The sequence below is a fragment of the Crocodylus siamensis genome, chromosome 13 (assembly GCF_052110815.1).
Source record: "Crocodylus siamensis isolate JL-2025a chromosome 13, ASM5211081v1, whole genome shotgun sequence".
In the NCBI taxonomy this organism is placed as follows: Eukaryota; Metazoa; Chordata; order Crocodylia; family Crocodylidae; genus Crocodylus; species Crocodylus siamensis.
Window position 1 is genome coordinate 36,319,238 of NC_143407.1, and position 12,763 is coordinate 36,332,000.

The window sequence follows — 12,763 nt, forward strand, 5'->3', positions numbered from 1 at the left end:
GCCACGCTCAAGATGGAGGCGGAGGTAGGCCGCGAGGGGCGGTCACGTGAGAGGAAGGGCGTGTGGGGGAGGGACTACCGGTCCCGGCATGCTCCGCGGCCGGCCCGGGGCGGGGTGCGTGGGGCTGCACTGCATGCCGGGACCGGTAGTCCGCGCTGCGGCGCTGCTGAGGGGAGCGGACTCCGCGCCATGGCGATGAGTTGGGCCGTTCTCTGCGCGCTCGGGATCGCCCTTGGGACGGCGGCGGGCGGCGGTGAGTGCCTGGGCCATATACCGCCCGGTCCATACGTGACCCGGTCCATACGTGACCCGGTCCGTACAGCCGTTCCCGCGCCCAGCCGCCCGCGGGGTCGCATCCTGCCCGGCCCCGAGCTCCCCGCGCCTCCCTGTCCCCAGACAACCTCTTCCCTCCTCTTCCCTTTCCCCCCACGTTTCTCTCCTCTCCCCTGCGCATGCTGCCGGCAGCCCCGACGCGCTTGATTTCCAACTTTGTCTTTTTCTCGCCTGCTCCCTCAGGTGACGCGGACTCGCCGTTGCCTCTTCCTCATCCGCCCTCCGAGCTCGCGGGCCCGCTCTCTCGGGTCTCCCGCTCCCATCGTGCGGAAAGACCGGCCTGCGCTTTTCGGGGAAGCCGCGGACTTGACAAGCGCGTTTAAGCTCTGTCCTCTCTCCCAGATGGAGCCAGCGGGCTGTCTGTCCCCGACGTGGTCACGCTCGAGAACGGCAGCTCCACAAACGTCCCTATGACACTACGGTAAGATCTGACGGGCGATTTTGCTTCCTTTCCTCTTCACCTGCATTTGAGGGGATGCAGGAAGCCCACAGGCATGGACCCGAGGAGAGGATTTTGCACAAGCTGTCGTGACGACATTTGGGACAAGGCGCTTGCTTGTTTCGCCTGCGTGCAGCGAGCCAGACCACGGGTGCGATTCCTTGCACGGGCAAGGGAAGGTTTCCTTTTGAACGGCTGCCATAAGCCAGGAAAACAATCGTTCGTTCTTAAACCCGTTGCCCGTTGTCCTGCCTGCAGCAGCACAGCAGGTTTGGATCAAACTTCATGGGAAGTTTTTGAGTGTAAGAGGAGTAGGACTCGCTGCCTGAGGCTGTCACACAAACTGTTTTGTTTTTCCCCTTGGAGGTCTTTTAGAAGAGACTGGACAGACGTGTGGGTGGGAGGATTTAGGAACAGGGCCTCTTACCTCTGTGCCCCAGGTCAGACTATGTGACCCACCCAACCCCATGACTTACCCCTTCAGTATGACTTACGGCCTAAGCGGTACTGAAGAGATGCAGAGGCCTTCCAGGGATGAAAGGCCATCCCATGGAGGAGTCCCCGACACCACTCGGGAGCTGCACCATTAATGACTCTGGCCAGAGGGATCCAGAGCTCTCTGTAGTGGCAGAATGAATTCTGCATTTGCGGGGTGATGGACTCATTGATAAATCTCTTTTGCCCCCCATGAGACCAACAATAACATGCTTTGTCTAGAAGGATTCTAAGACATTCCCTAATTATACAAGTCCACTCCCAGCACAGAAAGCAACCACTTCAGAGCCGAAACCCATGCTTCAGTCTCCATGGAGACTTTTTGCCTTGGTGCAGTGGCCCGTTTTCTAAGCTGCACAAGCTTTTCCCTTGGGAAACAGAAGTCAAGTACTTGCCTGTATTGATATGAGGGAGCGGCAAGGAGGGGTGGAGGGCTGCTGTGTGGATGGAGAAATGGGGAGACTTCAAGCTTTAGAGCAGTGTGTATCTGTCTTTCAAAAGAACTTCCGCATCTGCAAGAAGGGAGACGTGTAAGGACCCTGCTCAGTTCAGATTACTTTATCAGTCACTTAAAAATAGCCTCCATTTCTAGAGTCCCATAATGTTGGTACCAAAGTGGGTGACCAGGTAGAAGCTACTACATGTAGACTGTCCAAGGTAAGCTTTCATGGACTATGAAGATTTTCCCGGGGAGACTAGACACCTCCTTTAATGTACACTTAGGCCTAATCTGCCCTCTCCGTTTTCACAGTTCTTCAGTGAATGAAACCTTGGTGATAACTTTTAACATTATCTATTCATCCAAGAATGGAACCATTGTTGAACTACCCAGGCAAGTAAGTAACAGCACTGATTTCTGATGTAGACTTGCTTTGTATCAGGAGAATACTACTACATCCAGTTTTCATTTTTGTAACAGGTAGACTTCCCTGCTGGGTTAACTAATTCAACCTTTCAAGTGAAAGCCAAAGACGTTGGCCAAGTTACAGTTTACCTTCATATCAGTAATTCCAACCAAACTGGGTGAGAAACTACATTTCATTCCTCATTATCTGCATCTCTCATCTAAAAGAGTAGGAGCATTCCCCTTCTGCCAGCAAGCCACCTACCACCACCTCGCTTTTCCTTGGGGTATATAAATGGTCTGTGTTCCTCTCTCTTGCATTTTCTGTTTCGCTTGGGTAATTAGAACAGTACCACTTAGCTTCTGTATCTTGCATTTATATTGGAATAGTGGAGCAGTGAGCACCTACCCTCCCCTAGCATTTTAGCTTGGGGTTCAACAGCATCTTCTAAACCACCCATGCAGGCTTCAGGTGTGCCCTGAGTAGGGCGCCGTTGGGCTCAGAGATCTCCCTGGGCTACCGCACTGTTGCTCTACAGATCTTGCACGAGCGCTCGTGGAGTCATGTTCTAGAGCCATCCCTGCCCCCACAGCTTTCACTTGGTTCATAAGGAGCCGCTGGCACTTGGCACATCCAGAAACCCCTTGTAGCTTAGAGGGTCTGTTAATGAGGGGAACTGTGCTCACATGTGGAACTGATACCAGAACAGACTGCTGACTTGTGTCTGCTGCTTGTCCAGATGATACAGCTCTGCAGGATGCTGCAGTATGGCTGCTTCCTCATTCTGCTTCTGCTTTTTATGGCTTCTTGATCACAGTTCTTACCCCATCTTGTCAGACAGGCCAGAGCACAGGCTGTACCACACTGCAAGGCCTTGCTTACAGAGCACAGGGTGATATGCATCAGTTACACAATAGAAACCTTGTGCTAGGAGGCATTGAAAGACAGGGGCTAGATAAGAGGCTTCTGAAGGCTGGAGGATGGGGGGAAGGGGGAAAATGAAGGAAGAACGGGCACAGAGGCTGGGAGCTAGGGGTGCACAGGGGAAAGGTCTATTAAACCCACCCTACATCTTCAGTGCTGTGTTGGACTGGGATCGACTCGCTCTAGAGCTTGCTTCTGCTGCACTTAGTGGCATGCAGAGATGTGTCACAACATGTACAAACTGACTGACTGGCACAATTTCTTTTCCAGCCCAAGGATTCGCTTTCAGGTGCTTCATAGTCAGATACTGCGATACATAGATCAGGTGATTGGTTGGATCTACTTCTTAGCCTGGTCGATCTCCTTCTACCCACAGGTTATTGAGAACTGTCGGCGGAAGAGGTAAGGGGATATTTAAGTGCATTTCACAGCTCTCTTTCTACAAGAAACGTCACTGTATGGAAAGACTCGTGGGTAGGGTGGGACAGTTTTCCTCTCCCATGAACGAGCTGGTCCCCATGAAAGAAAAGCAAGGTATTAGTGTAGGAGCAAATGTGATTTCAGTAACAGCTGAATTCCCTAGTAATACAGTCCTTGCTTAGGAGGCCTGTCAGAGCAGCAGCTCAGAAGCCCTTAACTTGTACAAAACGTCCCCTGCAAAGTGCTACTGAAGTCAAGGTATTGGGTGATGAGTTAGCCTGGATTGTTCCCCCGTTAGACACCAGAGGGAGCCCGGTCATTAGAATTTCACCAGAGTTAGTAAGGTGCATTTGGGAAGTTCACCCCCATTCACATTTGTATCCGTTTCAATTCTTGTGAATAAATTCTGGGAAGAGGAAAGGGAGAGTACAAAGAGATGTGGCTCCACTGTGTCCTAGTGATCACCTTGCATGGCAAGCTGGAGTGGGTCTGATTTCACATGTGTTCTACCAGCCCCTGGAGCTAATGTAGGGTATACACCTTGCCCTGCACCATGTTTCCACTCTCTTGGAAGGCAGGTTGCATTTCATCTAAGCCCTGCTGTGCAGACTGCCTTCCTCTGAACACTAGATTTACTTTGCCAGCCTCCTATTGGGGAAGCTCCTTGAACTCCTTTTCCAAACTGAGCTATATGAGCAAGCAAACAAGTGATGGCCTTTGACAAGTGGACAACCTCTGTTGGCACACGAGGGCAGCAGAGTGCCCCATCTCGGCAGGGGCGGAGTCCTATTCTCTGACTCACTGGGGCTGGGTGCAGCTTGCATATGCTCCCTCCTTTGGAAGTTCAGCTTTGTAAACATCAAATTGCTGGTGCTTTCCACATGAGGGGCAGCCCACCTCCACTTCCCAGCCCACAAAGGGATCTTTTAAAAAGCAACATGGTTGCACTTTGTTCTAGGAAATCCAGAAACCCTTAATTAGCACTTTCTACTACTGAAAACTCAGTTTCTGTTGCCCTGGCCCTGCTGCTCTGTATATTGAGGACTCCTTTCCCTCCTTCCTCTAAAAGCAAGTTCTGATTTATTCTCCCTGTTAGCGTTGTTGGGCTGAGCTTTGACTTCATCGCATTAAACCTCACTGGCTTCATAGCATACAGCGTGTTTAACGTGGGACTCTTCTGGATTGTTGCCATCAGGGTAAGTGCCCTTTGTGTTGCCACACACTAGCTTCCCTGTGGAACTGAGCCTGGGAGCTGACCTGCTGCTTCCCTCTGTTCAGGAGCAGTTCCTACATCAGTATCCCAATGGCGTGAACCCTGTGGAAAGCAGCGACGTCTTCTTTAGTCTCCATGCAGTAGCTATCACGTTCTTTATCATAGTGCAGTGCTGCATATATGAGGTGAGTGGTGCCTCTGGCACTTAAATTCCACAAAGGTGACTCAGCCCTGGTAGAGCCTCCAAGCTGGGCCCCACCCCCTGGGCAGCGTGTTCTTCCTCTGGGCAAAGTAGATTCTTCCCTCTCCTTCGCATTACTGGAAACAGAACCTCACAGCCCAGCTGCCTTGGCTTGCTAGACCTGGTGCTGACTCCCCAGTGACTGTAGCATGCTCTTTCCCAGAGCCTGTAGGTGCTCTCGGTTTACAAGTTCCCTCCTTAGGGCCACGTGATAGCTTGTTTCACATAAATACAGAGCGTGTAAAGGCTCCAGAAACAATTGCCCCTGCTTTAGCTATCACCAGAAAGATTCTGCTCTAAACAGAATGAGTTGTTCACATGCATTTCCCATCCCAGCTTGCTCACCACACGGGCCTAGGTTGGAGTCCTGTGTGGCAGCCCAGAGCCCACTCCTCACCCAGCATTCTGCTCCTGGTCTTTCTCACTCCTGTGGAAGAGACCAGTTCCTATAGCCTTTGCCCCCCCTTGTCAGGTGACCATTTGCTTCGTTCCCACTGCCTGGGGTTGAGAAGGGAGAGATCACTTTGCTCTGGGTGCTCCCTTTTCCTGTGCAATCAGCAGCTTAATGACCTGTTAGCACTGTGCCAGGTGTGGGAACTTCTCCTGAGAGAGACAACCAGGCACCACGGTCAAAATGGTTTTGGAGCCTGACAAGTCACCAGGTTCTGGCTGAACTCCTTAATTATCTTTAGATGCCACAGACCATCAGGCTCCCCTCATGGGGGCCATGTTCCAATTTCCGGCTGCCTTGTCCCTGAGCTGCTACTACTCTTCGTTTCACAGCACTTGTCCTTGTGAGAGAGGAAGGGAACGCCCCTAATTGCAAGAAACTGAGGCCATTATTACAAAGCCAGATACCACCCCCCACCAGTACAGCACATGGTAAAGACAATCTGTCTCAAGAGCATAAAGCCCCACAGGTTCTGTTACTGAACCCTAAACTTGATCAAAAGTGCCAGTTGCACATCTCCCACAGCCATGCAGAGCCTGTGCCTGCTTCCGCCTGGGTGCCAGGGCTCTCAATGTTCCCATGGGAATTGGGGTCTGCCGTTACACTGCGTAGCAGGCTCCATAAGCTGCCAGGCAGTTGTTTTGCAAGAAGAGGGAACAATCTGGCTAGTAGCACAGGGGTGCACGGCTGATGCCCTGCATGTTGCGTGGAGCCCAACACACACTAAGGGAAGGGCTGGAGCAGGGAGGAAATCAGGGCTCCGGGTGTAACAGACTGCAGATGTATATTATGTCCATGTCTTTCAGAGAGCTAGCCAGAAAGTCTCCAAAATAGTGGTTGGGCTGCTGGCGCTTGCATGGATCTTCACCTTCACCATGCTGTCTCTAGCTGCGGCTGACCAGATCACATGGCTACAGTTCTTATTCTTCTTCTCCTACGTTAAACTGGGAGTCACGCTGATCAAATATTTTCCACAGGTAAAAACCAGGTGCTGAGGATTCCTTGTACCTTAGTGGCAGCTTCGTGTCATTCAGATGACATAACAGAGCAGGAAAAGCCATGCAGGCTACCTTTTAATAGGCACAGGATATAATCCTAGAATGCTAAGACTAGAGCCATGATTAAAGGGACCCCTCCTTAATCGATCGCTTCCCTGCTAATACCATAGATTATGCAGTGCCCTTTTGCATTATGTGGGAAGCTATTTACTGTTGAAGCAGGAAACCTTGCTTCTGCAGAAGGCAAATAGACTGAGCAAAGGTCACAACAGCATGCATTTTCTGTCTCAGTTGAGTGTTTTTAGCAGGAAAATCTGCCTCCTCCCCTAAAAAGAATCAAGCAATCCCATCTGGCTTTTATGGGTGAGAACAAAAGTGGCAGTTTCCTGTGCCCATGGTCCCCAGGAGCCCTAGCAGTGGCCTAGCAGTCTGTTGCCCTGGGCGCTGCACATGCGTTGAATTTAATGACTTGGTTTTCACCTCTTAGGCATACCTGAATTTTCGTCGCCAGAGCACGGTGGGGTGGAGCATCGGAAACGTGCTGCTAGACTTCATTGGTGGGAGCTTCAGCCTCCTTCAGATGTTTCTGCAGTCCTACAACAATGGTGAGCAGAGCTGAGAGGTCTGGTACTAGTTCCCTCTAAAGAGAAACCTGCCACCAGGTGGGCAGTCGCTCACACACATCCCAATGCTGTTCCCAGACAAGGAAGCTGCACCTGGCAGCCTACGTGGCCAGCTGTGCTCTGACACAACGCATGAATCTATGGTTACCTGCTGGCACCTTTTTAAGCTGTCATACTGGGCAAACTGCATAGCATGGCAAAGACCAGCTTCAGTGCAGCTGATCAGTCACAGCTGTCACACTAGCACTTCATCGCTTTCAAATAATAGTGATGACGGCATGGCATAACTATTACTGCTACTGATAAGGGCCAAGACCAGGTTGTAGGACTGTAGGATCAGTTAGCAGGCCTGACCACGCAGCTTTCTCACTTAACATTTCTCTCCTCCAGACGAATGGAAGCTGATCTTTGGAGATCCCACCAAGTTTGGGCTGGGCCTCTTCTCCATTGTCTTCGATATCCTATTTATGATCCAGCATTACTGCCTCTACAGGACACGAGGATATGAGCCTTTTGACTGAGGCCTTTGCCCCATGTGGACACCAGCATGGGATGGGTTGGCCTTATTGCACTTCTGTTCTTCTTTGGCAGGGACTGCGGTTAGCTCCCACCCCCCTGAATGCCAAATGCCTTAAAAGGATACCACGCTATGCACCCATTGACCCAGGGAAGAGATTACCTCTTCAACCTGCTTTGGAACCAGCCCGGCTTGGGCTGTCCTAGCTGCAGCTCCCCTCACTGCTCTAACATGGGTACAATTATGCTGGGTCTCCTTTATGCTAGTTTCCAAAGAGCCAGAACCCGGGACAGCAAAATCCCTTGCCATCAGGGCCCTAATACAACCAATGCTAATAAAGTAACAGAGGAACAGGTAGTTCTGGAAGAGAGCAGGATCCAACACTTTGCCTCTCCCTTCCAAGCCAGGCTGTACAAGTAGGACAAGCTGCTGACACTTATTTGGACATAGGTAGCAAGGGACAACGCAGTCCTGCAACGCATTCCATGACAGCCAGTGGGTTTCTTGCACTTAGTAAGTTCAGCTAATGTGTTCAGTTGAGCAGCTTTTCCTCCCAAAGGTCCTAAGATAAGTAGCCCAGATCAAGTGTGAGACTTTACTGCACTAAATAGCAAGCTATTGACGCCTGGTTCTGGGGGAAGTGCCTAGAAGCGTGTCCACCGAGACAAGAACAGCCAGTGTGAGAACTCCACGCGGGCCGGGTTCAACAACTTAAGAATTAAAAACTTGTACAATGCATTTTAAAGCCTTTGCCATTTCCTGAGTGTTCTGGGCCATAACTAAGCAGTTGTAGCCCCTTCCAAGTAGATGTCAAAATAGGGATGTCCCCCAAGGAAGGGAGGCAGGAGGGGATGGGTACTTACGGGAAAGGCTGGCAAGTAATACCTGCCAGGCCTTGCTGTAGTAAACCGTCAGTTCAACTGCAAGATCAGGCAGGGTTGTTCCAACCCTGGATTTCTGCCAAATTCAGATGACAGGCATCTTTCCTGTGAAACCCCCCTACCTGGTCACAGTCTGCTGCAACTCATGTCATCACTGCCCTTTCATGGCTCTACCTCATGTGGGCAGCCACGTGTTTAAAAGGCAACCGTTGCTCTAAAGCAACCAAACAGGAGAGGCAGGAAGACCACGCTGAAATGGGAAGCAATGTTAGTTGTTTTAAATGTGAAAAGAAGGCAGTTTAAGAAATCCAGCTTGTTTTATTGTGTGTAAAATCAAGTGAACCAGCAGTACAAACAGCAGTGTGTATACTGCTACAGTAACAAAAATAACAGCTTTACCACAACTTGTCATTGAAGGTACAAAAAGTCAGGAATATTGGAATTATACAGTATAAAGTATTAACAAACAAGGCAGAGAGGCAGCTGCTGGTACATAGACAGAATATTCTTGGAGATGTGTTAATCAAGATTAAAGCCTCATTAGTCAACCCCTACATGGCACTGCAGTCATGTGCTGAAATAAGTTAGTCTAACACCTCCTCAGTGTTTATTTACAAATAACCTGATGCCTGTGGAGAAGAGCATAACCACATACTATGTCAGTCAGTCGAGAGATCAAATACCAGACGTAGTTTTTGGATAGCTGTAATTAAAGCACTGAAGCAACTTGTGCACCAAGAACTGTACGTTTGTAACTTAGTATAGCTGCAGGGACCAGAATTTGGCATGTGTTTGTGCCAGTGAACTCACGCAGCAGCCTCCTTCCAGCCCCCGGGTCACCCATTCTAGGTAAAGGAAGAGTGCTGCCCTGCAAGGCAGACTAAGCGCACGCTCTGCTCGAAAGCTTCCCTGTTAGAAGCGAAGCAAGCAAACAGAGCTCTGCAAGTACGAGTGGTGTTGTTAAGTTCAGGCTGTTTGAGGAATCCTGTCTCTTGGGACGTGAGCCTGCCTGCGCAACAGTTACGGCACTTGAAAAGCAAAGTAGCTACGACAAATCATTCCTTTAAGCCTGAGGCACTTGGACAATTCATGTCTGAGACGTTTACTGCACTGCAGATGGTTTCTGCATCGTTCGGTTGACATTTGTGTCCCTCATGCTAGAAGCAGGGGCTACAAGCAATGCTACGTTCCTGCAGGAGACTGTGATGCTGCACGTCCCGCGCTGCGCCCTAGCCAGCGAGCTAGCGCACAATGCAGAAAAAACAGTGGCACCATTCTTTGCCGTGCTATGGACTTTCTACACCCTCCAATTAAGCTGTGGCATCTTTACTGGAGCCGGAACTAGCAGGGGAGGAACTGCCACTCAGCACTAGTCTTGAGGAGGGGTCTGTGAAAAATCTCATTAGCAAACACGCACTTCCCTCCCTCACTCCCCTGCAGAGTGAATGAGAGGGACCCTGCGCTGCTGAAACTGATCCGTGCGCGAATAGACTCCTCTGTCAGTTCAGGGTAAGCACCAAGAAGCATTTCTCCAGTTCCTTCCCTAAGCAGCTTGTGTCCCCTCCTTGCAATATGGCTAACATTTCCCCCCACCCACCCATGACCCCCCTCCCCGTAGTGTTATGGCTTTCGGCATGCAGCAGGGTCAGGCTGTCCTAGGCACTGCACCCTCACGGAAAACTTCCCGAAAGAGAAACTGCCCTAGTGGCCAGGAGTTTGCTATCGCCAGTTCTGGGCAGGGGGAAAGCCGTGCAGGGAGAACTAGTGTTTCCTAACAACCAGCTCGATGCTAGTGCTTGCTTCCCTGGGTCGGGGAGAGTCTGGTTCCGGTCCCCACCCTGCTTGTCCCCCCTCCCCCAACCTGGCGAGCCGTTAGGACATCATGGACTGCTGCACAGCCTTCTGCAGGGACTGCCGGGTCACCAGCAGCCGCACCACTTCTTCGTTCCTCTTGGTCAGCCGCTTCCTTGCTTGGTCGTGAGTCACCATGGTCATGTCCCAGCCATTCACCTGGACGGGAGCAGGAAGGCTCAGTGCTGCTGTAGGCAGTGGGACCGGACAGTCCCGTGTCGTGCTGGCCCCCGTGGATACGTCAGGCAGGGGCAGAATTAACCTGCATGGGTCTTCTCCAGTGCACGCCGCTGAAACTAAAGGGCTCCAGCAACACATCCACGTGCAAGCAAGAGTCCTGGTACTCCCTGGGCCCAGGAGGCGCACAAAGCAGCCACTGCCCTGGACCTTGCCCCCACGCGATAATGCTTCCTCAGTCATCGTTCAGGACCGTTCCAGGTCACACGTCCCCTTACCCAGGTTACAGCCCACCTCCAAGCTCAGCCCTCCCAGGAGGTGCCATGGCAGCTACTGTAAGGCCACAGCACGCTGCAAAACCGTCCCCCTAAGGCCCAGACATCCTGCGGGGAAGGCAGCGGGCTCTTCAGCACCCAGGGCAAGCAGTGAGACAACGCACAAGCAAAACGGAGACAAAAAGGGTCCAAGTACTCGGGCTTTCCCTCACCCTGCTCCCCTGCGTTGGGGCCGGGAGGACAGCATGCCCCCAGGGCTGTCCCACAACAAAGACACGCTCCGCTCGGGCTCAGCCGTGAGCGTGGGCCTTACCTGCATGATCTTATCTCCGATCTGCAGTCCCGCGACTTCCGCCGGGCCTCCCTCCGTCACCCTCGTCACATAAATGCCCTGCAAGAGCCAGGCTGCAGTTACCCCGTGAACCGCCCAACGCCAGACGAGCATTTCAGGGAGGAAGCGAACATTGCCCGCGGCGCGGGCTCCCTAGGAGCGGGCAGAGCCCGGCCCCGTGCCCCAAGGGCCTGCGCCAGCGCGACCGAGCAGCAGCAGAGCGCGAGCAGGCTCCCATGCGAAGGGCACCCGCCCTCGCGCAACACAGGCGAGCCTCCCCGACCGCGGCCGTCCCCAGGGAGACCCCGACCTTGTCGGTTTTGTCCTCGGAGAAGGGGTTCTGCGCGGGGTCCTGGTCGATGCCGCCGCCGATGCTGAACCCCAGGATCAGGTTCTCGCCTTGACGCAGCTTGTGGATCTCGATTCTTTGCTGTGGGGACGGGGAGAGGGTGAGGGGCCGCCTCGCCCGGCAGGCGCACCAAGGGCCCCCTCGCCTCAGCGTCCCCCACGCGGGGAGAGGGGTTGTCCCGCGCCACGGTGCCCCCGCGGGTCCGCACTCACCACGACGGCGGTGACCGGCTGTCCGGGCACGTAGGACATGGCCCCGCCGCCGCCGCCGCCTCGGCGAACAAAAGCTTCGAAGGCACCAACCCCGCCCCGCCGCCCAATGGGGCGCGGCTTCCGCTGACGTGTCGCCGGGCCCCGGAAGCGGAAGGGGCGGGCGCGGCGGGCCTTGACCCAAGATGGCGGCGTGGCGCTTCCGGTGGAGCTCTCCTCAGCGCGGCGGCGGGCCCGCCATGATGGCGGCGGCGGCGGCGGCGGGGGTGCGGCGTGAGGGGCCGCCGTTCATCAGCGAGGGGGCGGTGCGCGGCAACGCCGCCATCCTGGACTACTGCCGCACGTCGGTGTCGGCGCTGTCGGGCGCCACGGCCGGCATTCTGGGCCTGACGGGCCTGCGCGGCTTCGTTTTCTACCTGCTGGCCTCCGTGCTGCTGTCGGCGCTGCTGGTGCTCAAGGCCGGGCGCCGCTGGGGCAAGTACTTCAAGTCGCGCCGGCCGCTCTTCACGGGCGGGCTCGTGGGCGGCCTCTTCACCTACGTGCTCTTCTGGACCTTCCTCTACGGCATGGTGCACGTGTACTGACCTGCCCGCCGCCGCCGCCTCCGGACAGACGGGGCCTCCGGACAGACGGGCACCAGCGAGGGGCAGACTCGGAGCCGGGTGAGCGACGGCCCCACACGCCAGACACAAAGGACTGTCGGGGGGTGAAAACCCGTCTTTCGGGGGGCGCATGGCGATGGGCAGCGAGTTGCACCTGCTGTGGGCATGCCACCAGGCTTGCGCTGCCATCCCGAAACACCACTGCGCACCTGGGTGGCGCTGGCTGTTTCCCACCTGCCTGAGCGAGCCCTGCTGTAACCCTGCTGTTAGCGCGCCCTGAATACATACCTGCAGCCCCAGGTGACAGCGTTCAGTCTCTTTCTCTTTGCTCTCTGCCAGGGGGAAAATCCCATGTGGCCGCTCGCTGCTGATAGCAGGCGCCTTGGCGCTTGTACACAAGTGGTGAGGCCGCGCTGAGGTTACACCTAGTCAGAGCAGACTGGATTGATCCTGGACTAATTAATGTGGGATTACTCGAGTCTCCTGGGGCATGGTAATTGCTGCGCTCTGGCCCACTCCAGTGTCTTGTCTATTGGCATCCCCGTGGCGAAAAATGGTGATGGGGTGCTTTAAGTAAAGCTCATTCAAG

General features: G+C 53.8%; 3 protein-coding genes across 4 annotated transcripts; 2 read left to right on the top strand and 1 right to left on the bottom strand.

Annotated features, from left to right (window-relative positions):
- Nucleotides 1-82: 82 nt before the first annotated feature.
- CTNS (cystinosin, lysosomal cystine transporter) lies at nucleotides 83-8,237 on the top strand. 2 transcript variants are annotated; one of them, XM_090025133.1, is made up of 10 exons: nucleotides 83-253; nucleotides 676-754; nucleotides 2,019-2,103; nucleotides 2,187-2,290; nucleotides 3,307-3,438; nucleotides 4,553-4,652; nucleotides 4,735-4,854; nucleotides 6,168-6,338; nucleotides 6,847-6,964; nucleotides 7,373-8,237. In XM_090025133.1, the coding sequence occupies exons 1-10, from the start codon at nucleotides 190-192 to the stop codon at nucleotides 7,501-7,503; spliced, it is 1,104 nt and encodes a 367-aa protein (XP_089881259.1). In that variant the 5' UTR covers nucleotides 83-189; the 3' UTR covers nucleotides 7,504-8,237. The 2 variants fall into 2 exon arrangements, with proteins under 2 accessions (XP_089881259.1, XP_089881260.1); XM_090025134.1 differs by having other exon boundaries at nucleotides 118-253; nucleotides 517-754.
- Nucleotides 8,238-8,678: 441 nt separating this feature from the next.
- TAX1BP3 (Tax1 binding protein 3) lies at nucleotides 8,679-11,706 on the bottom strand. Its single transcript, XM_090025139.1, has 4 exons — nucleotides 11,576-11,706; nucleotides 11,325-11,444; nucleotides 10,997-11,074; nucleotides 8,679-10,390 (listed from the first exon to the last, which is right to left on the bottom strand). The coding sequence occupies exons 1-4, from the start codon at nucleotides 11,612-11,614 to the stop codon at nucleotides 10,253-10,255; spliced, it is 375 nt and encodes a 124-aa protein (XP_089881265.1). The 5' UTR covers nucleotides 11,615-11,706; the 3' UTR covers nucleotides 8,679-10,252.
- Nucleotides 11,707-11,735: 29 nt separating this feature from the next.
- On the top strand, nucleotides 11,736-12,475 carry EMC6 (ER membrane protein complex subunit 6). The gene has a single exon (XM_090025138.1). It carries the CDS (start codon nucleotides 11,758-11,760, stop codon nucleotides 12,154-12,156), a length of 399 nt encoding a protein of 132 aa, XP_089881264.1. The 5' UTR covers nucleotides 11,736-11,757; the 3' UTR covers nucleotides 12,157-12,475.
- The last annotated feature ends 288 nt before the right edge of the window (nucleotides 12,476-12,763 follow it).

What these genes read in the sequence shown, in the direction of transcription:
- TAX1BP3 (XM_090025139.1), bottom strand. Translation starts at nt 11,614, where the DNA reads ATGTCCTACGTGCCCGGACAGCCGGTCACCGCCGTCGTG. An exon ending in AGCCGGTCACCGCCGTCGTG is followed by an intron (nt 11,445 to 11,575) that starts GTGAGTGCGGAC and finishes CCGTCCCCACAG; the next exon opens with CAAAGAATCGAGATCCACAA. An exon ending in TCGGAGATAAGATCATGCAG is followed by an intron (nt 10,391 to 10,996) that starts GTAAGGCCCACG and finishes GCTCCCGTCCAG; the next exon opens with GTGAATGGCTGGGACATGAC.
- CTNS (XM_090025133.1), top strand. Translation starts at nt 190, where the DNA reads ATGGCGATGAGTTGGGCCGTTCTCTGCGCGCTCGGGATCGCCCTTGGG. An exon ending in TGATCAAATATTTTCCACAG is followed by an intron (nt 6,339 to 6,846) that starts GTAAAAACCAGG and finishes TTCACCTCTTAG; the next exon opens with GCATACCTGAATTTTCGTCG. An exon ending in TCTGCAGTCCTACAACAATG is followed by an intron (nt 6,965 to 7,372) that starts GTGAGCAGAGCT and finishes TCTCTCCTCCAG; the next exon opens with ACGAATGGAAGCTGATCTTT.
- EMC6 (XM_090025138.1), top strand. Translation starts at nt 11,758, where the DNA reads ATGGCGGCGTGGCGCTTCCGGTGGAGCTCTCCTCAGCGCGGCGGCGGG.